This window comes from Phacochoerus africanus, chromosome 1 (genome assembly GCF_016906955.1).
Source record: "Phacochoerus africanus isolate WHEZ1 chromosome 1, ROS_Pafr_v1, whole genome shotgun sequence".
NCBI lineage: Eukaryota > Metazoa > Chordata > Mammalia > Artiodactyla > Suidae > Phacochoerus > Phacochoerus africanus.
In genome coordinates this window covers 119,238,865-119,265,232 of record NC_062544.1, presented here as the reverse complement: position 1 = coordinate 119,265,232, position 26,368 = coordinate 119,238,865, and the positions used below count along the sequence as shown (strand labels likewise).

Genomic DNA, 26,368 nt, shown 5'->3' with positions numbered 1-26,368 from the left:
TAGTCAGAATGAAGGACCTAGTCTTTTTTTTGCTTTTTAGGGCATATGGAGGTTCCCAGGCTAGGGGTCTATTTGGAGCTACAGCTGCTGGCCTACCCCACAGCCACAGCAATGCCAGATTTGAGCCTCGTCTTTGACCTACACCACAGCTCACGGCAATGCCTGATCCTTAACCCACTGAGTGAGGCCAGGGATCGAATCCACAACTTCATGGTTCCTAGTCAGATTCGTTTCTGTGGTGTCATGATGGGAACTCCGGACCTAGTCTTAAATACATACATACATGGCTGGTTTGAAACGGACCAGATAGAAGATAAAGGAGAGATGTGCTTTAAGAAGAGAAGGCTCGCCCTGGCATCCCCCTTGATGAGCAGACAAGGAGACAAGAATGCCCAGTAGGTCATTGGGAAGCTGATCACCTCCACAGGGTCTGTGACAGAGGCCAGAGGAGGAGGAGATGGGGAGGGGCTGGGGAAGGGGTCACCCATGCAGAGACCAGAGGGCCTGCAGCTTGAGAGCATCGAGAAAGCTTTCTTGATAAAGAAGCTTATCTCCAGGGTCACGTCCTCTAGATGCTCTGAGCTTAGCCAGGAGTTGATGACAGGGTAACCTGGGAGGGCAATGGGTGGTTTAAACCAGCGCCTCCACCTGCAGCCGTAACAAAGCAAATAATGTCTTAATTACCTGTAGAAAGGACTGAGGTGTGCATGGTACATGCAGCTTCTGCCTCTAAATACTCCCACCCCAAGTAAAGCTTGGTTGTGAACACCTTCCTTGACCCTTACGAGCACCCCATGATTTGGTGGTTCCTTTTCTGTGGCCTGTAGCTCATGCTTTTCTGCCAGAAGGACACTGGGCAGGATGGCTAGACCTTTATGCTGGCAAGAGGCTTTGAGGGTCTCCCCAGTGCTGACAGCTGGTTCCTCACTGAGTGCATTCATGTGCTTTGCCGTGATGAGGCTGGGAGGGAAGGGGGGAGAGAGATAGGAGAGAGGGGCCGTTCCCTAGGGACCTGCTCCTTAAGGGGATCCTGTCCCCCTTGTTCTGCTCTGGATTAGTTAAAGCTTCAACCTTTGCAGAAAGCTCTTGGCCGGGTGAAAACATCTTGAAATAGGCTTCATATCTATGGACATTATAAAGGAGATAGGGTTCCCATTGTGGCTCAGCGGGTTAAGAACCTGACATAGTATCTGTGAGGATGTGTGTTCAATGCCTGGCCTTGCTCAGTGGGTTAAGGATCAGCTGTTGCTGAAAACTGGTGTAGGTCCCAGATCTGGTTCAGATCCCAAGTTGCTGTGGCTGCGTCATGGGCCTACAGCTGGCAGCTCTGATTCAAGCCCTAGCCCGGGAACTTACATGTGCCATAGGTGTGGATCTGAAAGAAAGGAAGGAAGAAAGGAAGGAAAGGAGATAAATTGTAGGGACTCTTTCTCCTGATGCACCTCCTGTCCTCTTTAAGTATAGAAATGTTCGGCTCCAGGAGTTCGCGTCGTGGCGCAGTGGTTAATGAATCCGACTATGAACCATGAGGTTGCGGGTTCGATCCCTGCCCTTGCTCAGTGGGTTAAGGATCTGGTGTTGCCGTGAGCTGTGGTGTAGGTCACAGATGTGGCTTGGATCCCGTGTTGCTGTGGCTCTGGCATAGGCCGGTGGCTACATCTCCAATTAGACCCCTAGCCTGGGAACCTCCGTATGCCGCAGGAAGGGCTCAAGAAAAAGGCAAAAAAAAAAAGACCAAAAAAAAAAAAAGAAATGTTTGGCTCCAAGTAAGTGACTTGAGATGTACCACTGTTCTAACGTGGAAACGTGAAACTGGCCACTCCCGAAAGGTGCTCTCTCACCCAGTCTTCAGTCAGGTAACACAGGTGTTGTCACTTCCTCCTGAATGTCTCTTCCCTGGGCACTTGGCCCCCATCTCAGTCACTCCCAGATGCTTCCCCATGGTCTTGCCCTGTGCTGTGCACATCCTGGGTGCTCTGAGAATAAGGGCTGGACTATTCTACTGAGTACAGATACTCAGCTCTCACCCATTAGGGCTCTGGGTTAAAGGGGTTCATGTTAGGGTCAGCGTTTTGGGGAGTGCATGATTCCTGGAGGATCTTAGTGACTTGGCAGATCTGCGAGTAAGCACAGCCTCTGGCCTTGGCCTACTTCTAATAGGGTTCCTGGCAGCCTCCAGGGACTAAGATTGTTCATCCTGGGCATGTTCCTGACTCTTGGGAGGCAATGAGAGGGCCCCCCTCCCCAACCAGGGCCACCCCAGGGGTGCCTTGACCCTGCCAGGACTGTCCAGGAAGAGTGGAGATGAAGTCTGTCTCGCACTGAGACAGTTTCGTGCCTTGGCAAACAAAACACTTCAAAAAAGATCCTGCCACCGCCCCCAGCCCATTATAAGGTGGCGGAAGGAAGCAGTGGCTGACAGGGGAGTTAAACAAACTTGAAGGTAGGTCACATTTTTGACATACCATTTTCCTCCGCCGTACCAGCAGCTGCCCTCTGCTTTGAAAGGGAGCTTAGCTGCTCACATAAACTCTGGCTTGTGATAATGTAAACTATTATTAGGATTATCTTTTTATTCATAATATATGCCTAACTCTCTGTCTCCTTTATTTATGCTGTGCTTGAAACAGTCATTTACCCTCAGTACCCAGAGCCAGCTTCAACCCCTCTGAAAATGAAGAAACACTTTATAATAGACTATCCATTTAAATCTCTCTGTGGTTAGAAAGAACTCTGGGAATGAAATCACTGGGTTGAGGAAGCTTCAACTCTCAGCAGAGTTTCCAGGTTAAAACTGGGATGTGATGTTGACAAAACATTTCAGTTAAAAGAGATTTTTTTTTTTTTTAATGAAGGTTTGTCCCAGGGGCGGTGGTTCTGAGACAGAACTGCTTGATTTCCACTTGAGAATCTTAGGCTTTCAGAGTCTCTCCCCGCATTTCATCACCATCTGGTAGAACTGTCTGCCACTCAGGACATTCTGGAGAAGTTAGCAAAGGTCCCCAAGCTCAGGCTGCGGTCAGCCTGGTGTTACTTTCCTGCAGCCTTCCTGGGAGAGGTGCCTCAATGGTCCTGCTTCAGGGCTCCTGTGTGGTTTGTCAGCAGAGGGCAGGTTAGCGTGCAAGCCAAAAAAAAAAAAACAAAACCCAATAACCTTTTCAATTTTTAATAAAACCATTCTTCCACCCTTTGTTTCTCCCTCTACTCCACCCCAAAAGAAGAAACAGACCAATTTTTTTAAAGCACATCTGGACACTGTTTTTGTAAATCCCTTACTCTGAATTCCCAGAAGGAATGTATTTGCCTCCCATTTTTCCAAGCAAAAACTGAAATGACTCCTTTGTTTATAAGTTCTGTGCTTGTGTATTTTAATAAATCTATGAAGACGGGAGTTGCGCTGATATGAGGGTCCTTAGCCAGCGCAACACATTCTCCTCTTGTCTCTCTTGAAGTCTGTGAGAGGTGCTAAAAGTTTATGGTTGGTCATTTCTGGTGGGAGTGGGAATGGGAGGAGTAAGAGCTCCATGTGTCCTTTTGGAAAGTACCTTTTCTTTCTGTGGCTGTTAAGAGTGTTGGGGCAGGGGTGCTCGTGGCCCAGTCTGTCTCTTCCGATGTCACTGCCATGCGGTGTCCTCTTGGTGAATGTCTTGTAGTACAATCAGAATATAATGTTCCAGATCTAAGAGCCCAAAGGTCTGCAGTGGAATCCAAATTTCCCCTGTCAGATAGTGTTTGTTATCTTCTCTTTTTTTGCAGGGGAGGGGGGGTGTGCTGCACCTGAGGCATATGGAGGTTCCCAGGCTAGGGGTCTAATCAGAGCTACAGCTGCCGGCCTACAGCACAGCCGCAGCAACACAGGATCCAAGCTGTGTCTGTGACCTACACCACAGCTCACGGCAACTCTAGATCTTTAACCCACTCCAAGCTATGTTGGGGAGCTTGTAAGATGAAGTGGTTCTTGGAGTTCCCTTGTGGCACAGTGAGTTAAGGATCTGGTGTTGTTACCGAAGTGGCTTGGGTCACTGCTGTGTCACGGGTTCCATCCTTGGCCCCAGAACTTCCGCATGCCTCCAGTGTGGCCAAAAAAAAAAAAAAAAAAGACATGGTTCTTTTCATACTAGTAATTGCAGAAATTCTTTTTTATGCCCTTAAAAATCATGTTTATGGAGAATTCACAATGTGGTGCAGTGTGTTAAGAATTTCACTGCGGGAGTTCCTGTCGTGGCGCAGTGGTTAACGAATCCGACTAGGAACCATGAGGTTGCGGGTTCAGTCCCTGCCCTTGCTCAGTGGGTTAACTATCCGGCGTTGCCGTGAGCTGTGGGTGTAGGTTGCAAACACGGCTCGGATCCTGCGTTGCTGTGGCTCAGGCGTAGGCCAGTGGCTGCAGCTCCGATTAGACCCCTAGCCTGGGAACCTCTGTATGCCGCAGGAACGGCCCTAGAAATGGCAAAAAGAAAAAAAAAAAAAAAAGAATTTCACTGTGGTGAGTTGGATCACTGCAGAGGCTCCACTTCAAACCCTTGCCCAGTGCAGCGGGTTAAAGGATCCGACATTGCTGCAGCTGCGGCTTGGATTCAGTCCCTGGCCTGGGAACTTCCATATGCCATGGGTGCGGCCATAAACATAAATAAATAAATAAAATTATGTTCACGAATTAAAGCTGTAGCTTTAGGAAGGCATGAGTATAGTGTGGTTAAATTATGAAGGTCATAGCTCTGTTACTACCCAAATAAATGTTCATTAGTGATAAGCATTTAACCAGTGTAGTAGTTACTATTTCCTAAATATGCCTTTCTCCAGACTGTTTGGGTGTCTGGAAATAAGCTCAAGAGGTATAATATTCCTGCAGGCCTCCTTTCAGAAATGAATCAAATTTCAGAGATGACCACACTTCAGCTTTATCCCCCTACTTTGGGGGAAAAGATTGTTAGACAAAAAGCCAAAATTGATCCACTTAAGCCTGGCTGTGCTATGGTTGTGTGCATGTCAGATGGTCACAGGTGTTGAATAATATCCAGAACAGGATGGTCTGAAAATTAATATTTGTATTTATGCATTTGTGCAAAAATTCACCATTGTCAGGGGCTTAGGACCAAAAGGGTTTGCCTGAACTGAAGTTTAACTTGATAATTTTGAGTCATACCAATAATGTTCTAGCTTTTTTTTCAAACTTTTTTTTTTTTTGGCTGTGCCTACAGCTTGCAGAGATTCCTAGGCCAGGGACTGAACTCACACTACAGCTTGACCACAGCCACAGCAGTGACGACACCAGATCCCTAACCTGCTGAGCCACAAGGGAATGCCTGTCTTTCGAACTTTTATTTCTTGTTGATTGCCGAGCAGTCATCATTTGTTCTGAATGCTAGTTATTAGGTCAGTTGGTATTTGGTTTAAAAAACACGTGAATATTGGTTACTTTTACATTTTTCAGATAGCATTGTTCCAAGAAGGGTAAAAAGATTTTACCGATTTATCAGTGGCTCTATCTGTAAAACGCTCAACAGAAATTGGGGAGTGTTGTGACTTAGGACCCCTGTGTTTTTAACCATAACACGGGAGATTGGACAGCTGTCCTAATAGGATGATCCTGCACACAAACACCTGATAGTGTACCAGACTCTTTTCAGTGCCCTTTCCAGTGCTAATGTAACTTGTTTTCTTTTTAAGTTTTTAAACATATGAAAAGATTTTCTTTAGATGGTACTTATGATACACTTCCTACTTTTGTAGGAAACCAGAGGATGGGTTGAATAGCAGCGAAAGACTTGGGAATGTATTTATATGGAGAAGCTATCTTATTTTTATTTTTATTTCGTCATTTTTTTTTTTTTTTTTTTTTTTTAGGGCTGTACCCTTGGCATATGGAGGATCTCAGGCTAGGGTTCTAATCGGAGATAGAGCTGCTGGCCTACGCCACAGCCACAGCAACGCCAGATCCGAGCTGTGTCTGCGACTTATACCTCAGCTCACGGCAGTGCTGGATCCTCAACTCACTGAGCGAGGCCAGGGATCGAACCTGCAACCTCATGGTTCCTAGTCGGATTCGTTTCCGCTGTGGCAGGTTGGGAACTCCAGGAGCAGCAATTTTAAATGAGCCACACATATAATATAATATTATAATATAATATTGCTTAGGGATTTGTATTACCAAAAAGGTGGTTTTCATGTTGAAAATATCCATCTTGACATTCTTTTACATGTAACCTGTTCGATATTCTTTTTTTTTTTTTTTTGGTCCTTTTGCCTTTTCTTGGGTTGCTCCCATATGGAGTTCCCAGGCTAGGGGTCGAATCGGAGCTGTAGCTGCTGGCCTGCGCCAAAGCCACAGCAACACAGGATCCGAGACGCATCTTCGGCCTACACCACAGCTCAAGGGCAACACCAGATTCTTAACCCACTGAGCAAGGGCAGGGATTGAACCCGCAACCTCATGGTTCCTAGTCAGATTCGTTAACCACTGGGCCACGATGGGAACTCCTTGATATTCTTTATTTTAGTTCTATTTCATTCTCCTTTGCCTAATTTGTTATTATTACTCTCCTCTTCAAAATCCTTGCTTCCTGGCTTCTCTTCTACTTTGCCAGCCTCCTTTTCTGTCTCTTTCAATCTTCATTTCCTTCTCACTGGCCATAATGTAGGTAGTCCCACAATTCCTGGCCCTTTGTTCTTTTTTATACCTCCTGTTAATTAGCCCATCTGTCCTTGAGGTTCTGTAGCTTGACCTCATGCATGTCTTCCTGCCTTCTAATCTTACATTCCCACCAAAAAAAAAAAAAAAAAGTATTATTTAGAATATTCCTTGTCATCACCTCACCTTCACCAAGTTTTTTCTGCATCCCTCTTAAGAAAAGACTCTCCTTCTCCAGGGTTCTCTTTATTGCTGTAAAATCACTAATCTTCCACGTTCCCACCACAGATTACCTTTGACTATTCCAACACCTCTATATCACATTTGTCACAAAAGTCCTGCTATTTTTTCTTAAAAATGTGTCTAAGCCCTATCTTTTCATCATCTCCCCACCATTGCCATCCTATCACCTCCCTTCTGGATGCCTGCAGTTGCCTCTCTGGCCTCCTGAGCTCTAGTTTTCCACTTTCCTAATCCTTCCTGCAAACATGGCTGCATTACTGATTTATTATAATTACTTTCCTCCTCAAAATCCTTCAGTTTCCCTTTTTGTTGTTTTATTCCCTTTAATTTTTATTTTTTATTTTATTTATTTATGTATTTTTGGCTGCACCCACAACATGTGGAAGTTTCCAGGCCAGGGATTGAATCTGAGCCACAGCTGCACCTTATGCCACAGCTGTGGTAATGCCTAACACTTAACCCATTGTGCTGGTCCGGTGGTTGAACCAGTGCCGCCATAGAGACAACACCATATCCTTAACCCACTGCACTACAGTGAGAACTCCTATTTTTATTTTTTGGCCCCGCCTGCAGCATGTGGAAGTTCCTGGGCCAGCAATCAAACCTGCACCACAGTGGCTCCTTCCTTTTTTAAAAAAATTGTAGTGAAATACACATAGCATAAAATTTACCATTTTAATCATTTTAAAATGTTTAGTTTAGAGGTATTAAATACACTCACATTGTTTTGCATCACCACTATCATCTCCAGAATTTTTTCTTCCTAAATTGAAAGTCTAAACCCATTCCCCCTCCTCCAGCCCTGGCAACCCCCTTATTTGACTGTCTGAATTTGACTGACAGGTACCTTATGTAAGAGGAGTCACACAGTGTCTGACCATTTGTGTCAAGGTCGTATATTTTTTAATGACTGCACCAATGGTGTATAGAAGTTTCCAGGCCAGGGTTCAAATCCAAGCCACAGCTGTGACAATACCAGCTCCTAAACCCACTGCACCACAGCAGGAACTCCTAGGAATTTTGATGAAGAATTGTTAAAAGCTAACACAGGGCCTTTCTTTCTTTCTTTCTTTTATTGAAATGTAGTTGATTTACAATGTTGTGTTAACTTCTGCTGTACAGCAAAGTCATTCAGTTATATATACATTGTTTTTCATACTCTTTTCCATTATGGTTTATTACAGGATATTGAATGTAGTTTCCTGTGCTATACAGTAGGACCTACTTGTTTATCCTTTCTATACATAATAGTTTGCATCTGCTAATCTCAAATTCCCATCTTTCCCTCCCCTACCCCCTTGCCTTGGCAACGACAAGTCTGTTCTCTAAGTCTGTGAGTCTGTTTTTGTTTTGTAGATAAGTTCATTTGTGTCATATTTTAGATTCCACATATAAGTGATATCATATGGTATTTGTTTTTCTCTTTCTGATTTATTTCACTTAGTATGATAATCTCTAGGTGTATCTATATTGCTGCAAATGGCATTATTTCATTCTTTTTATGGCTGAGTGGTATTCCATTGTGTGTGTGTACACACACCATAACTTCTTTATCCATTCATTTGTTAATGGGCATTGAGGTTGTTTCCACGTCTTGCTATTGTGAATAGTGCTTTGGAGTTCCCTGGGTGGCCTGATGGGTTAAGGATCTGGCATTATTACTGCTGTGGCTCAGGTATGCTGTGGTGCATGTTTGATCCCTGGCCTGGGAACTTAGGCATGCTGTGGATATGGTCCCTGCCCCCTCCCCCCAAAATAGTGCTTTTATGAACAAAGGGCTACATGTATCTTTTTCAACTATAGTTTTATCCAGATAAATGCCAAGAAGTGGAGTTGCTGGATCATGTGGTAACTTTTTTTTTTTTTTTTTGAGGAACCTCTGTACTGTTTTCTACAGTGGCTGCACCAATTTGCATTCCCACCAACAATGTAATAGGGTTCAAAGGGTCTTTATTTCTGAGTCTTCTTCCCGTCTTTAGTATTTTAGTGGAGTCCACCTGTGAGCATGGCACGCTTTGTCCTAAGTGTGTACAGGAAAATCAAGGCGGGAGGGAGTGACTGGTTAAGATTAGAGAGATGGTGATGCAGACTCACTTTGGGCATCTCTGGCACTCATTCCAAAAATTAGTGACATTTTTCATCATTGAGGGAAGATAGGTGAAAATTAGACATGTTTGGTGATCCAGACTCCCTTTCCTCCTTAAGCGCTTTCCCTCTGCTTTAGGGGCAGGGAGTCAGGCCCGTTTTGGAAATAAGAGGATGTGAGTATAATGAGACCCCCAGCTCTAATCCTTTCTCTTTTATCAGTGGCACCTCTGGTCTGCAGGCCCTGGGATCTGACTCATCCCTTTGATTCAACCCTCTGGTCCTTTTGGTTCATCTTTTGAAGCTACTGTTTTACTGCCTATTTCTTTGTTCTTCTCCACCCCTAGCCTAGCCCACTGCCACCTTGGCCTAGATCAGAGACCCTGCTGCACTCCTGCCAGCCACATCAGGCTGTGCTCACATCTATAAGGACAACTCTGTTTAGGTCTTGCTGAACAAACTCCAAGATGCACCACATTTGAAACTCAGTCCCCTTGTCAATCCCCGTGGCGCCCATCCTTTCAGGCCAGTCATGAGTGAAAGAAAGGGATGAGGGGGTTGGGTCAGTTACTCCAGCTAGCTGGAGTGTCCTTTCTGGCTGGTGAGGGAGGCTCCACATCATTCCTGAGGACTAAGGGCTCTCTGCTGAATGTTTACCATGTGCCCACATGCTCCTGTGTCTGCATCTGCTTGAAAGGGTCTTCATCCCACCCCCACCCACCCCAAAGCTTGACACGCCCTGGGGTCCAGCCAGAGACGTGACTCCTGGGTGAAGACACTTCTCTGGTCTCAGGGAGCCTTCCTCTGTTCACTGCCTTTTCCCTGGGCTCCTAGTACTTGGAGCTCACTTGCATAGCTTAGCGCATTCGAACATTATTAACTCTAATTTCATGTCTTTCACCTTTGTTTTTGGAAACAAATTGTGAACTCATAAAGGGGCCTTATTCTCTATCACTCAAAATTGCCTTCCCACTGTAAAGCACCTTAGCCCTGGAGACATCTGCCAATGAATTCTGGGGCATGAGCTAAGTTTTTGAGGCAGAAATCATTCTTTCTCCTTCAGGCTTACACATATGTCATGATTCAAATCACAAGATAGAGTTTACAGTTTTTATTAGTGAATTATTATTATTATTATATCTTTTTAGGGCTGCCCCTGAGGCAAATGGAGGTTCCCAGGCTAGGGGTTGAATTGGAGCTGCCAGCCTACACACCACAGATCCAAGCCGCACCTGCGACCTACACCACAGCCCATGGCAATGCCAGATCCTTAACCCACTGAGCGAGGCCAGGGATCGAACCAGAGTCCTCATGGATACTAGTTGGGTTACCACTGAGCCATGATGGGAACTCCAGTTAGTGTATTATTTTATCTCCTCAGCTTGCTCTGTAGAATCTACCCACGCTGGTGTTCTGCCAGCCACCCCATCTCTGAAGAGCTGGCTCTCCAAGGTTTCCACACGGCTGTAATATGATTACCGTGCAGGACAAAATGCTGTCAGCTGGTTCCTGGATTTGCCAGAGTTTCCCTTTTAATTTTGCAGTTCACATGAGACCAGCCAACTAATCTAAAATCCCCTAAATTTATGTAATTTTCATTTAAACATACAGGATAAATCATAGTAATTTGGTTACCCTGAAGAGCAGCATCTGGGATACCCACATCAGCAGGCATCCTACTGGAATATCAACGCGTGTGCATTGCTTTCTCCGTGCATCTGCCCTGTTGCCTTTTCTACATACACAACTGGCTTTAGAACAGGTGCAAAGGGCCCGCTGTGCTACTTTTTAATAATGGAAATGATGGCTCATTAGAGCTGCCTGGATCCTCGGAATGAATTTGGCCCAGTGGCCCTAATTCTCACTGCCTTATAGAATCTTCTGCTATTTATCGCATTGGTCCCACATGGCTCTCCCAAAAGGAACTGCATTAGCTCGTAGAGGTTATTAGAACAAATATTAGGATCTAACTTATATCTGAGTCAGAATCCATGTGATACATGCAACAGAGATCATCTGGAAGAGTCTTCAAAATGATGGGGAGGGGAAGAGGTTTATGAACGCTTTTCTTTTTATTGAGATATAATTGATTTATAACTGTGTACATTTAAGGTCGATTTGATACATTTACATTGTAGTCTGACTGACAGTAGCTTTAACTGACACCTCTATCATGTCATATAATTATCATTTCTTTTTTTGTAGTGAGAACATTTAAGATCTAGTCTCTGAACAGTTTTGAAGTACCTTACAGTCATGTTGTCTAGAGAGAATTTTCATATTCTTCTGAGTACTTAGATTTCCTTTGCCTTGAACTTGTAATATTTACAAAAATAATAAAGTCTCTTTAAGTAAGAAAAGCCCATGATTTTCCCAGAAACTTGGAAACCCAACATTAGGGTTCTCTCTTTGAGAACCCCTCAGTATTCCACCCCAGGTGCAGTAGTGGAAGTGACAGCCGTGAATTGGTACCTGTCCCAACCTTCTGCCCACCTCGCCCTGGGCCAGCTGTGCCCTTGTGGGGCTGCCTCCTCAGTACCACCCTATCTCTGTGCCCCCACAAAGCCTGATAGCTTGGCCTTCTGTCCACCCAGCTCTTCATTCTCAATTTGAGAATTTTTTTTTTTGTCCTGTCCTAAAAGGGCTGCACCCAGCACCCACGGCACATGGAGGTTCTCAGGCTAGGGGTCTAATTGGAGCTGTAGCCGCCGGCCTAGACTACAGCCACAGCAACGGGGGATCCGAGCCATGTCTGCAACCTACACCACAGCTCATGGCAACACCAGATCCTTAACCCACTGAGCGAGGCCTGGGATCGAACCCGAAACCTCATAGTTCCTAGTCGGATTCGTTAACCACTGCGCCACAACAGGAACTCCTCAGTTTGAAATCATTTTAGCCAGGATCTTAAGACCTCCCTCTTTTTATTCTGTTTTCTTAAAAATACCTAATCACTGCTTTAATTTTTTTCTGGGAAGACTTTCACCCTAACTTCATGATCAAATGTTACAGCCTTCTAATTTATTTCCACTATGTTGTTTTGCTTTTGTAAACACTTCTCCATGGGAAGGCTAGTGAAGGGGACAAGGTGTATCGCTTTCTTCGTGTTGACAGGTCAAGGAGGAAGGGGCTATGTGCGCCATTTGCTTGCCTCAGCCCTGTGGAAGGAGTGGGAATCCACCACCAGGGCCACTTGGTTGGGAAGGAAGCGTGCTCTTACCCGGTGTTCCATTTGCCTTGTCTGCCTCCTAGGAATTTGCTAATTTACTTCTCTCTAGCAATTTATGTCAGGAGTCCTTGGAGAGGTAGTTCCCTCCTCATTCCTGAAAACTCTGTACTGCCTCCTTCACCCACAAGGAACATTTATCTAAATCTGAAATTGGCCAAGACATTGATACTTCATTTTTACATTGTTCTTTGCCCTCCTTTTTAGAATGACATTTTAGCTGTTCAAGGAAATGAAAACAAAGCTGAATAGTTTTTTTGGCAAACGCAATTATTTCCTGGCCTAAATCACACAATGATTTAATTGGTATGTCATTGTGTGTGTGTTTGCAAGTGAGTGCTTTAATGGAAATTCCATGTGGTATCACTGGGAAATTGGGAAAGAGAGTCTTCTGGATTTATTGCTAATAGTTTAAGGGCAGAGTGCTGGCTTCCATCCAAGAAGTAGGGAGACTTAAAGTTGCAGGAATTGTTAGTGTTTGAATATATCCTTCCGATTGCCCAACTTAAAAATTAGTTTGGCAAAGGTAACCATCAGACCCAGTGGTGAAATGATTTACTCTTTGAAACTAGTAGGGCTCATCAAAATAAACTTGTGAGGGACTTAGCACCATGGAAGTAATAGTGTCTTTTTGCTGTTACCAGCATCTAATTTTTGAAGCTTGAGTACGTTGTGCTGTCTGAAGCAGAAGTCAAAGTCATAGATTATTCATTTTGGAAAACTGGAGTTTTAGATTATCCTGCATAGTGTTTCTTGGACAAATATTTAAGAATGAACCCCAAACCTAACCTAATTTTGTGTGCTGGCAGCAAACACCACAGACTGGAAGAAACAGTTGAGGAGGAGTAGAAACTCAGCTGTTCTCTCCATCCTCTGGACACCGGGAATATGTTGCTTCCCATTCAGCAAAGAAAAAAAAAAGAAATAAGAATTAACTACACTGTAGTTTGTTTTTTGTTTTTTACTTGATTCAGTGAAGCTGACTTGACTCTAGACGTACCATTGTCACCTGTGATCTAAAAAGTGATAGAGCCTCTCTTAATGGGCTCATGTGCTCCGCAGCAGAAATGGTTGTTGCCTTTTATGTTCCTACTTTGTTTTTTTGTGGGTTTTTTTTTTTTGGTCTTTTTGCCTTTTCTAGGGCCACTCCTGTGGCATATGGAGGTTCCCAGGCTAGGGGTCTAATCAGAGCTATAGCCGCCGGCCTACACCACAGCCACAGCAACGCGGGATCCGAGCCGCATCTGTGACCTACACCACAGCTCACGGCAAAGCCAGATCCTTTAACCCACTGAGAAAGGCCAGGGATCGAAACCACAACCTCATGATTCCTAGTCGGATTCGTTAACCACTGAGCCATAACGGGAACTCCTAAAACTGAGTTCTTATTTCCAGCCACCTCCCTCCCCTATTTGGATTTTGTTTTTTAAGTGCCAGAGTTTCCCTTGGGTCACTGAACCACTCCTGTAGACCTGGTGTGAAACTATTGATAAAGGCAGGGAAGTGAGAGCCTGGGTGGATTTCAGGAGTCCAGAAGCCTGAAGTTCTGTGTGCCAACTTATTTGCATGCATACATGTGTGCCACAGCTCTCACCAAATTCTCCAAGACATCTGTGTCCCCAAATAAAAAGCTGGGACCCTTTGTTGAGAAGGATGAGGGATAAATAAATGAGAGGTTTTGGAGTTCCTGTTGTGGCTCAGTGGTTAACGAATCTGACTAGCATCCATGAGGACGCAGGTTCGATCCCTGGCCTTGCTCAGTGGGTTAAGGATCCGGCATTGCCGTGAGCTGTGGGTGTAGGTTGAAGATGCGTCTTGGATCTGGCTTTGCTGTGGCTGTGGTGTAGGCCTGCGGCTACAGCTCCAATTTGATCCCTGGCTTGGGAACCTCCATATGCCCTGAGAAAAGCAAAATAAATAAATAAATGAGAGGTTTTTAGTGGTTCGGCTTGCAGCTGTATGACAACTCACACTATCCCCATTTTCAGATCTGATCAGTGTTTGAAAGCCTAAGGATATTATCCAACATGCAGCTTGAAACCATCTAGAACATTAGCCCATGAGCACACTTGAACTGGGTACCTGTGCCTAGAGGGGCACTGGGCTGGGTGATACGGCCCAGTACTCATGTTGTCTGAGCATCGTCATGTTTGGTCATTTTCAGTCTCATTAATGCAGGACAAGTGATAGGATGGTGGTAACCAGCAGGTACTCAGCAAATGTGCCTGGCATGGGGACTGGCTCTAGGAAATCGACAGGGAGACTTGATATTGCTCTCAAGGAACTCAGATTCCCCCAAGTTGGGAGAATTGAGAAGGCAGAGAAGTGTCCCAGGGTGTTTGGTGGGTCAGAGGAGTGGCTGAGGTGGGGGGCGGAGGAGAAGCTTGTTCACAAGCTTGTTAACATTTGAGGGTCTTTGACAAAGGAAGTCTAATGCCCTGCCCCGGTCAGCCGGCGATTGCCCCCCGGGAGGCCCCCGTTGTGCACAGGAAGTCAGACACTAATGATGTTAGCAAGGGGACAAAGGCGCCCAGCCCGGGAAGGGCCTAATTGCTGTGTCCGGCTCCCCGGCGGCCGGCCTCAAGCTGGAGGGGGCTGGGCAGGATGCGCTAAGTGTTAACACCTGGAGCTGCGCTGCTGCGTTCCTAGTGCTTTTTTTTCTTCCCTCTGTGGCAGGGTGCTTTCTCTCTCTCTCTTTCCCTCCCTCTCTCCCTCTGTCCCTCTCTCTCCCCCTCTCCCTCTCCCTTGCTGCATCTCAGGGACAATTGGGGACGTCGTATCTAATATCTAGGAGATAGATGGAACTGCTTCAATCAGGAGGTCACAAGGCTGAGAACTAGGAGGCCTGAGTTTCCTCAATCTGCCCAAGGGGCTTGGTGACTATTGCTTAACCTCTGGGTGGGCTGATTCCCTTCCCCTCCCCCAGGAACTCTGAGAAAGACCAGAGTTTGCAAAAAAAAAAAAAAAAAATAGATATGTATTAGAAGGTTCACTGATACCTTGACTTGGAACATTCTTATTGAAACTAACAGGAGAATGCTCCTAGGGAAAAGAGAGATGAGGGTCTTTACCGCTGTTTTGAGGCAGTTGGGGTCCTAGGGAGGTAAGGACTATGGCAGGATGAGGAGGGAGGGAAGGTACTGCCAGCACCCAAGGAGGGTTTTGTGTGTGTGTGTGTGTGTGTGTGGAGGGGTTGCATCCCAGGGAAGCGGGAAGCCAAGATACACCCCCTCATTTCTAAGTGGAGTCTCTGGATTCTTTGTGTCTAAACGTGGCTTTGGACCAGGGCCTGTAAAGCGCTCAGTGGCCTCCACAGGAGCTCTGGTGATGCCCTGAAATTGTGTAAGAAATGTTTCTGGGGGAAATCAGATGAGGAGTGTTTCTCACAGGATTCTCCAAGGGGTTCTTGAAACTCTTTCCCCTTAACAGCAAGGGGTTCATCAACAATTAAAAGTAAAGTCCCCTTGCCTTGGCAGTAGCACTGCCGGGATGGCTCATTTCCGGCCATGGCCAAGCAGCCTGGGAGCCAGAGCCTGAGCCTGATCCCCCCCAATGGCAGCAATGAGAGGCGGCCCTGAGCACTGGTTGACTGAGCTGGATATTTGCAGCCAGAGACAGAAGCATTTTAAAAAGATGCTTGAAGGCTGGGAAGAGGGGAAAGCCACAAGTAACTTTTGAAAAGGGGTCTAATGTTGACTTGCTGCTTCCTTCCGTTATTTTAAGGAGATTTTTCTGTCCAATACCACCATGTGGACAGAAATAATAGGCTGACAGAAGGGGTCACCTTGCTTTATAGCGTAGCCTGTGATGTTTCGATTAGCACTAAAACCCAAAAGGGCAGCCTTCCATAATTTCCAAAATGTGAAATCCACCTTGAAGGAAGCACATGTGTGGGGCATGCTGGGGACCTGCCTGGCTGGAGGAGGCTGGGTCCCTATGGCAACATCACAATCCCCCATTTCTGCAGGCATTTGTGCTATAAAAGCAGAATTCCAGATGTGATACAGTATTTGGAGACTCCATCCCTGGGCCTCGGAAACAGTATTTGAAGTCAGCACAATTCAGTGCACGCTCTCTGTGTGGTCCTAAGGCTTTTTATTAGTAGTTTTATTTTGATCTGAACATTTCCTCTGAGCTTAGGCATAACAATCATGTTTATAGCTTTAAGTTTTCCTCTATTGTCTAATCACTGTTTTGCCCTCTACTTTCTCGGCTTCAGGAGCAAAGTCTTTGTAACTGCCTTTCATAGTAAAGTGAGAGCGAGCCAGTAGCTGAGTTGCTTGGGTCTACGCTCAGGTGGTTTGGTTGTTTGCTTCCTCTTCATACCCAGTATTTACAGAAAAACAATTTAATCTGTGTGTGTGAGTTGTCTGTGTGTGCTTTTGAAACTGCAGATGAGTTGACTGTTACCTTAAAGATGCCAGGTCTTTAACATGCGGTTCTCATTTGCGTGGATGGGAGTGGTGTGTGCAGCAGAGGGGAAAGGCCTGGCTCTCCATCCAGAAGCATGTTTTATAGCTTGCTTTTAACGTTTTGAGAATTGGAAAAATGGAACAATCCTGTCTATTTTTGCAAGTATCAGCCATGAGAGAACACACAGCCCAGATCCTTAACAGACTCATTGGAAAAAATACTTGGGCTTTTGCTTTGTGCACATCAAGGCATCTACAGAGCCTTGTTTTGTTTTTAAACACAGAGAAAGTTAGTGTGTGTTTGTGTGTGTGTGGATATCTGGGCTTTAACTGCATGTGCATGTTCCAATGGCAAAGCAATCAGAAAATCAAAGTCTGCAGCAGGCAAGGGTATATTAAAATGTATTAAATTCTATTTAGGTCACCACCGTTTAGAAAAGTTGCTATCACATTGTAATACATAAATGTACCCAATCAATGCATTGTACACCTTAAAACTTACACAGTGTACTGTGTCAGTTATATCTCAATTTAAAAAAAGAAAGAAAAGGAAAATTACTGAGAAACGACTCGTATAAACGCCCTACCACATCTTTGCCTTTAGTGAATGGATTTCCTTAGAAGGTGGAGGTGGAGGAGGGGTGAAACAGTGAAAAGACTTAGATGAAAACTAGAGCTTTCATTTTGATAAGCAGGACACATGGTAACTTGGCATAGGTTGGCTCCGTGTTAGAGCTCAGAAACAATTGTCCCTTCAGCTTTCCTTTGGGGAGCGTGAAATTAGGAACATGTGTGTGATGATTAGCAACATGTCAGAGATGAATCATGATTACGGCTTTGGTCTGGTGCACAGGCGATGCTTTGGAATAGTGATTTCCTACCTCCTCAAGCAAATCTCTCTAATTAGCTTAAGATCTCTGGGTCTTTTCAGGCCAACGTGGTAATTGCTGGTGGGAACACACCGGCACTCCCTGGAGCTCGTGTGCTCCCCAACAGACACCCACGATCTCACCTTCCCAAAGCATTCAGCCGGCTGGCACCCGTCGTGTATGAAGTTGGTTGCTTCTAGATTGAGAGAGAACAGTTCCCAGGAATGAAGAGTGAATATCTTGAATAGGTAGATCTGGGCCCGCTGGCTTTGCGAGTTATTTGCCTTGTGTTTTGGGTTTGCCAGCATTCTCCTCGACTTACATCACCTGGGGCTTCTTGGCCTTTGCTCTTTTTTTTTTTTTTTTTTAAGGTTTGAATGTAGTTGGATCTGTCTTCATTTATGAAACTATCTGAGTCCACATGATGTAAATTGACCCCACGTTCCGCCCCTTGCCCTCATGATGTTCAGTGGTCATAGGCAAAAACATCAGTGCCCTTGTGCATTTTAAGCCTCACCACCAAGCTCTCTGCTATCTTTTTTTGGGGGAGAGGGGCTTGGCATATGGAATTCCTGGGCCAGGGATCTCATCCAAGCTTCACTTCCAGCCTGAGCCACAGCTGTACCAACACCGGATCCTTAACCCACCATGCCAGGCTGGGGATCGAACCTGTGTTCCAGAGCTCCCAAGATGCTGCCAATCCCATTGCGCCACAGCGGAAACTCCTATCTGCTATGTTTTTTAATACCATTGACACGTAGGAAACTCAGGATGGAGAAATTGTGATGGAAAGTGGGACCTTGGAGTTGCCCACAATTTCAAGTAGTTACCTGATCAGTGTGCCTTTTTTTTTTTTTCCCAGTCCTTTCTGACAAATGCACTTATGTAAATTTTTACCCAAACTCAGTTCACTAAAACTCTACTAGCTTTCTGAAGTTTCCTTAATTGATCTGAAAGCAGTCTTGTGTAGGCCTCACAGTTTGGCCTACCTTCCAGGGGAAAGGGCTGACTGTAATTAGCACAGTCCTTTTTCAAAATGGCAATTAGGCTGTTGTGGAGCTGGATTGGAGACATTGCTCTGGGAAGCTGGTGTCTTCACAGGGCCCCTTAGGAAATTGATGGCCCCTCTGGTGGTGGCTGGCTGCTGGGGTGGGACCCCACCCCATGGCTGTCTTTGTGTCCTGGCCTTTTCTTCGCTGCCATATGGGTGGAGGGTGGTGTGGGGTTTTACCTTTTGAATTTTATTCCTTTAGAGCACTTGAGGGTGATCCTGCCCTCCCCCTTCCAGAGTGAAAGATGTTTTCTCCATTATGTCTCCATTTGCTGCTTCCTTCCTTGCTAACCATCCAGTGTTCACAGCTCCCAGCACCTGGGGCTTGCTGCCGTAGCATCTATTGGAACAAATTAAAGGCTGCCTAGCGCAGCAAGTGGGGGTGGTTAATTAACTAAGAATGTGACACCCTGAGGCCACGGCATTGCCATTTTTAAGTCACAGGCTGCAAACAAGTATTCTTAACTATCAGCCCATTAAATATCAAAATGGGGGTAATAGGTAAAAGCTTGGAATTGTTCCCTGGCTTCAGAAGCCAGTGACCAGCTCCGTAAGTTGCCTTCTCTGTTCTCTTATGGTGGGTCCTGATTCTAAGCCCATATGTCACCCTTTCACAGCAAGCTAGGCCCTCCTGTGTTCCCTGGATGTATTACCTGCTTAATTATGCATCTCTTCATTCTGAAAGAAACTAGTATTTAATCAAGGGCTGTGTGCCAGGCCCAGGACTGTGGGTACTGCCTTGGTTTGCTTTGCCTTGAGTTTCTACCCATCTGGTTCAACCAAGCACTTTACAGAGCCGCAGTCACTGGGCGGCCCAGTTCCCACCAGACCAAAGGCAGCACATAGCCCTTGGTCTACTAGTTGGTGCCTTCTGCCATCTTGCCCTGACCTGCACAGCTGCTTCTTCTCCCCCAGTAGCCCCAAGATCTGGATGCTGGAAGCAGATCACACCTGGAGATGCCACTTCCTGTGAGCATTCCCTTTTCTACCTCTCATATCCCCTTGGAGCACAACTCTCACTGTCTTGGTTAGGGCAGGAATCTTCCCAGGAATGGTGACATAACCATTACTGCCTGTGAAATAACCATTTCAATATGTGCCAGACACAGTGCAGAGCACCTGATAACTATCAGTCCTCTCACATGGTTCCCATACCAATCTTCTCCAGGAAGCTTGATTCACACACTTTATAGCTTTGGGAAATGAGGCTCAGAAAGGTTTAGAAGCTTGCCCAAGGTCACACAGCTGAAAAGGGGGAGATTTGAACACACATCTGGCAACCCCAAACCCATTCTCTTTAACCATGCTTCTACTCCAGATAAGCCCTAGCATAGCCCATAGGAACCTCTATCTAGGATGGCAAAATCTAAAGCAGCAGCTCTGATAGATCAGTGTTCCATGTCTACCTAAAATGAGGTGGGAAAGAGTGCAGTGTCAAGTGATCAGTCTGCTTTGGGTGTGGGAAAGAGGACAGCACGAGTCGTGTGTGTGTGTGTGATGTTGAGATGCATTTCATCCACATGGCAGCAGAAATTATGTCAGTGTGTATTAACTTTCAATTTCTGCTGTAATAAAAAAATTATCACCAATGTAGTGGCTTAAAACAGCACAAATTTATTATAGTTATATTTTATTGAAGTATGGTTGATTTACAATGTGCCAATTTGTCTTGGATAGCAAAGTGACTCAATTATATATATAAATATATATTCTTTTTTAATATTATTTTCCATCATGATCTATCTTAAAAGATTGGATATAGTTCCCTGTGCTATATTATATGACCTCATTGCATATCCATTCTAAATGGAATAGTTTACATCTACCAACCCCAAATTCCTAGTCCTTCCCAGCCCCTCCCCCCACTGCCTTGGCAACTACAAGTCTGTTCTCTATGTCTGTGAGTCTATTTCTGTTGTTGTAGTTAGATGCATTTGTGCCACATTTTAGATTCCACATATGTGATATCATATGGTATTTGTCTTTTTCTTTCTGACTTACTTCACTTAGTATAAGAATCTCTAGTTCTATCCATGTTGCTGCAGATGGCATTATTTCATTCTTTTTTATGGCTGAGTAGTATTCCTTTGTAGATATGTACCACATCTTCTTAATCCATTCATCAGTTGATGGACAATTTAGGTTGTTTCCATGTCTTGGCTGTTGTGAATAGTGCTGCTAAGAACATAGGGGTGCATGTATTTTTTTGAATTATAGTTTTGCCACATATCTTATAGTTCCGGACAATAGAATTACAAAATGAATCTTTTGGGGTTAATATCAAGATGTTGGTAGGGTTGGCCCCTTCTGGATGCTCTAGGGGAGAATCCGTTCCTTGCCTTTTCCAGCATCTAGAGGCTGATTGCATTTCTCAGTCTATCAGCTCCTTCTTCCTCCATCTTCAAAATCAGTAGTGTAGCATCAGTAAATTAAAGCCTGTCTCCATCTCCCTGACTCTCTGTCTCTGTTCTGTTTCCACTGTCATATGTCCTCTGATGCTGATCTTCATATAATTCAGAATACTCTCCCCATCTCAAGATCGGTCCACTTAGTTGCATAGCCCCTTTGTTATGTAAAATAACATTAACAGGTTCTGGGATTGTGATGTGGACATGTTTGGGGGGAGGTTTGTTATTCTGTCTACCACAAAGTGTAAAGAACACCAGTGCTCTGTGGGCCAGCTCCAGCACACTGTTTCTCAGGTGGTTTCTGAGGACTCTGGAACAGCTGAAGCATTATTTTACTTTTTGTCTTTTTAGGGCTGTACCTATGGCATATGGAAGCTCCCAGGCTAGGGGTCAAATCAGAGCTGCAGCAGCAGGCCTACGCCACAGCCACAGCAATGTAGGATATGAGCTGCATCTGTGGCAATGCCGGATCCTCAACCCACTGAGCAGGGCCAGGGATCGAACCTGAGTCCTCAAAGATACGAATCGGTTGTTACTGCTGAGCCACAACAGGAACTCCTGAAGCATTATTTGGGTGTTATCTGAGGACCGCCTTCATGGCGCATCTGTCTGAGGCTGTGCACTTGACAACTTCCAAGAGTGAAAGGTTTTTACAGTGCCCGTGTCCATGATGGTGCCTCTTATTTCCAAGCTCCAAGAGCAGCCTTGGATGGTCACAGGGTCTTTTGGTCTCTGGTGTTCTGTGGAATTGGGATTACCATTTTGTATCTACATCCACAGAATTGCCATGCCAGTCAAATTGTGGGGATGATCACTGTGCTCGCATCAAGTGAGTGTGCAGGCAGGCTAATGTGTCAGGCAACACTGTGCGAGAGGTGCCAGACTGAGGTAGAGCAGGCCCCAAGGCCATGGAAAAGCATTCCGAAAGGCTGGGAGAGGGGGGCTTGAGAAGCTTGGCGGGGACCACATCAAGAATGCTCTAGGAGGGCCAGGACTGAGGAATGAGGGCAGATGAGCACATTAGGAGATTACTTTGGTGCACTGAGCCCTGTAAAGTTAGGACCCAGCTCTGTTTCATGGTTGAGTGCCCAGCCCTTTAGGGCTTGGATGAAGGCAGACGGGATGCTCAGTCATTGGAGAATGGACACCACAGGCAAGCCGAACTGTCTTTTGAGGCCAGTTCACTGGGCCTGCCTCTGAGCAGCCCCATATACATCCAAAGACCTTATTTGGAGGATGTAGGTTCTTGTATGCAGGATACAGCATCTCTCACTGTCTTGGGCTTTTTTCCACAATGCATTCATGGCAAGTGCCCAATGAATATCTGTTAAAAAGCATAGTGCAATAGAAATATAAGGAGAAATAGAACAAAATGACAAGCTGACACAGTCTTATAAGTCAAGTAATTGGTCATGAGACTCCTATGTGCCTCGGAGACTACTGTTAAATGGAATGCAGTTCCTTTTTGAAAAGTTCTTCCTCCGAATGGCTTCATGTGGTCCTCTTCAGGCTCCCTTCTCAGAGGAAAGTCCTGCAGATTATCTTTTCATGAAAAGTTGAGGAGACTCAGACCCAGTGGCTGAAGTGGTTTGCCTTTGGTCCTAGCTAGAGGGTGAAGGATTAAGGTACTGACCTTGGCCCCTGGATTGCATTTTTGTTGCCCTCCTCTGATGCACCCCTTTCCTCTCCATTCTAGCCCAGTTATCCTTCCCTCTTTTAAACTTTTGGTACGTGTTGTCCTTGTCCTTGTTTTATCCTTATTCAAGTACTGTCAGTGGCATTTCATACACCGTGTGCTTATTTATGGCTGGCCCTTTCACCCTCACTACCTAGTCCTTGTATGCCATCTACACTGAGAGTTCTTGGAGGGCCAAGGAGTGATTTGAAATTTGTCTATATGCCCTGCATGTGATCCACACACTCAGATACTCTTCTTTGAATGAGTTCCTTGGCTCCCAAAGGCAGGGATAGTGGCTGTTTTGGTCACCACTGTGCCTAGCATAATGCTTGGCTCATTATGCCACTGAATTTTTGTTCTGGGAGTTTATATGGGAGGAAAGGCTGTGGCTTGGATTGGCTTGGGCTTTCCCAAGGGGTTTTGAGGGTATTGCCTCCTTCCTGGTCCCCTGCTTGTTGTGTCACTCTAGTCGTGGCCATTTGTAAGTTGGGCATCCTCTAGCTACACAGACTGGCCTCATCCCTAAGGAGTTATGGAGTTATTTAGGATTTTAGTAAGGTAGTAACACTTTCCAGAGTGTTTGAGTTCAGGTGAGGAATTCTGGACTCAGTGTGTATGTGCGGAAAGGAGGATGGAAGGATGAAAGCTGGAGAAGGAAGGCGAATCAGGAAGGAGGGGAGTGGAACCCCAGTAGATTGTAGGCTAGTACACCATGTTGATTTAGCTTTTTTTCTTACTGCTTATTCCTCCCTTTAAATAGAATGATGTGTGTCCATCCCTTTCTGCACAGCTGTGCTTTCCCAAGGTCCATGTTTATCTGAGCTTCAGGATACAATTTCAGTGGGTGTGCCTGGCTTCAGGATAAGCAGCGTGAACATGCCTGTAGCATATGGATGTGCTGGGGTTGTGGCCTGAGACCCTAGGCTCCATCAGAAGTGTTTTGCACATTGTGTCTCAGTGTAACAATTGCCGATTAAATACCAGACCGCCAGCATATGGTTTTCTCCAGTATGCCCTTTAGCTGTGTGGTTTGAATGTTTTCCCATCATTTAACATTTCAGCATTAAAATTTTGGGGGAGAATTCTACAATTAACGCTGAATGGCACATTTGCAGATTATTACAGAAACAGTTAAACCAGAGTCAGGAGATCTTGAGCTGCTCTTTCCCATGGTGGATAAGTGGTGGGTCAGGAAAAGGCGGGGCCAGCAGGAGGATTCCGGGGCTCCCTCTGTGGATGCTGTAATTAAAGTGGGAAGTCTGGTGGAGCTGTTATCCCTGCTATTAAGAGTGCAGATGGCTAACGGCCACATCCCTAAGAGTTAGAGTTAGACCTTTTAAAGTCTTTTCTTTTTCTTTTATGACCCACCCTCTATACTCCAAGCATAGGTATGGACGCAGTGAAGAATTTTCTCATTAAAAGTAGCAGCTTATTCCCACACTCATTCTTGGTCTTGGAATGAAAAACCTGTTTCTGTATACTCGAGGAATTGCCTATCTGTCGTGACTTAATAGGACTTTTGGACGAGAGTGTCTGGTAGGCGAGTTTTATAACCAATCATTGCTCAATGTGGATCCAACTGGAAGGGCTCCAGCTGGCAGCTCATGGTCTCTCTCTCCCAACTTTATTGTTAATGAATTATTATTTAACCCCCAAACACAGAACAGCCTGCTCCTATTGTTTTAGGGGAATTGAGTGTTCCTGGTCCCTGTGACCTGGCTATTAGGAGTCTCCTGAGCTGGGGGGGACAGAGGGACACAAAGGGCAGGGAGGTTGCTCGGCCCCTGGCATGACCCTGGCTATCTGTGGTCATGTGTGTCCTTTGACTCTGTGGAGATCTGTGCTGGAAAAGCAAATTGGCTTCACTCTTCCTCATGTTCTCCTGTTTTCCCACAGGGAGTGGGGCCGGCCAGCAGAAACAGTGGGCTGCACAACATCACCTTCAGATATGACAGTAAGTAAATGGCTTGACTGCTGAAGAATGGAGCCCTTTCCGTGATCTCAAGCTTATTGCACAGTCATGGCTAATCAAGGACATGGCAGGTCCTGGAGTTGAGGGATTTTCTGAACTTGCTCAGGTTTGTCAACAGAGCTAAAGCACCTTAGTCTCAATTAAACCACCCAAGTATTTTGGAGCTTGAATGGGTCACTTGTCCTGCTTAGTGTTCAGAGAAACTGTGTATGGAGACCTCCCCTGATTTCCTCAGGACTCATCCTTAAGAAAAACACAGATGCCTTTAGGGCCCAGCAGGGAACAAATGAATCAAGGTGCAGGATGCTTGGGAGAGGTAGGGGCTGTGGCAAACTAGGTAGCCAATGTCTAGTCTTAAAGGAGCACTAGCTTCTCTATTCCAGCTTGGTGTGGCCTTGAGAAATCCCCCTAGAGCACAACCAGCCAGATGGATTTCCAAGAAGAGTGGGAAATTTGCCTTTTTTTTTTTTTGGTATGAACTTTTTTTGCTACACCTGCAGCATGCACAAGTTCCCAGGCCAGGGAATGAACCTGTGGCACAGCTGTGACCACGCCAGATCCTTAACCTGCTCTGCCACCAGGAAACTCTTGAACATTTCTTCTTTTAAATATTGGCGTTTATTTAGACTTTTTCACAAACAGAGTGGGCCACATGAATCTGTGTCCCACATTGGCCCAGGAGTCTCTAGTTGGCCATCTTTGACCTAGGCCCACTTATCAGCTCAACTATGGCAGGTGACTTTGCTTCTCCAAACTTTAGTTTTCTCATCATGTAAAATAAAGATTAGCTTCTTCTTGGCATCATTTTGAGGCTTAAATGAAGTAACACTTAGAACTACTTATCTCAGGAGCTGGCTGTTAGTGTGCCCTCAGTAATAGAAGTCATTCCAACTGGAGTGGAATCGAAGCACTTTGGGAGCCCTTTCTTTCAAGGAAGCGTGACTTTTTCTGGCTGAATAGTTTCGTCATGGCAGGTAGGGATGCTTTTTCTGATTAAGTATATAGAACTCTGCCCCCAAGCATCTGCTTTCATGCTCTAGAGGTAATTATATAGAATTATGTGCATTTTAGTCTTCTGAGCCATACTTCATAAGTAAAAATGTTGACAAGGAGTTTGATTCATATTTAGTGACTCCTGACATTTGATTCATCTCTTGGGGAAAGTTATTGAGGCCTCTGGAATAATCACTGCTAAAGCAGGATTTCTGAGGTCATGTGTGCAATCGACAATTAAAAGATACAAATATGTATGTCAGGTTCATGTCCACAGTTGCTAACATGGGTACTTCAAGCTAACTGGTGAGAACTTACATGGGAAACTTAGACATTCCACATTCGTGATGTGCGTGTTCTGGGTAAATGCTGTGATGCTAATGAAAGATTTGCAAGTCCATGATACTTAATTCAGCTAAGTAAAGACATGTGTAAGGGATATTTCTTTAGGTTAGAAAGTTAATTTCTAATATATGTTCTTGGTTCTGGTAGGTCTTGTATTACATTCAAGAGTTCAGAATTTTCCGGTCAGCTGCAAACAAGTATTTGCATCTCTAATTTAATATGGGGTTTTGTGAAAGAGGATCTATACCTGTAAAACTTAAAAGTACCTTAATGTTTTCTTCATGGGACTAGAACTTGGCCTACATGCCTCTGCCTGTCTCTTGGTCGTTATTTTCTTTTTTAATTCTTCAGCATTTAATTAGACTTTAATTCACAACTTGACTCCTGAGGCATCTGAAGCTAGGTTGCATTTTGGCCAAATGTCATTTGGGCATAATTTTTTTGTAACCGGAACC

The 26,368-nt window shown here is 45.1% G+C and overlaps 1 protein-coding gene across 1 annotated transcript in view; it reads left to right on the top strand.

Annotated features, from left to right (window-relative positions):
- Positions 1 to 26,368, top strand: part of IL17RD (interleukin 17 receptor D) — a 71,151-nt gene that overhangs the window by 19,712 nt on the left and 25,071 nt on the right. The window contains exon 2 of the mRNA XM_047777350.1: positions 24,500 to 24,557. Coding sequence (XP_047633306.1) covers positions 24,500 to 24,557 — 58 coding nt within the window. The remainder of the gene's footprint in view (positions 1 to 24,499; positions 24,558 to 26,368) is intronic.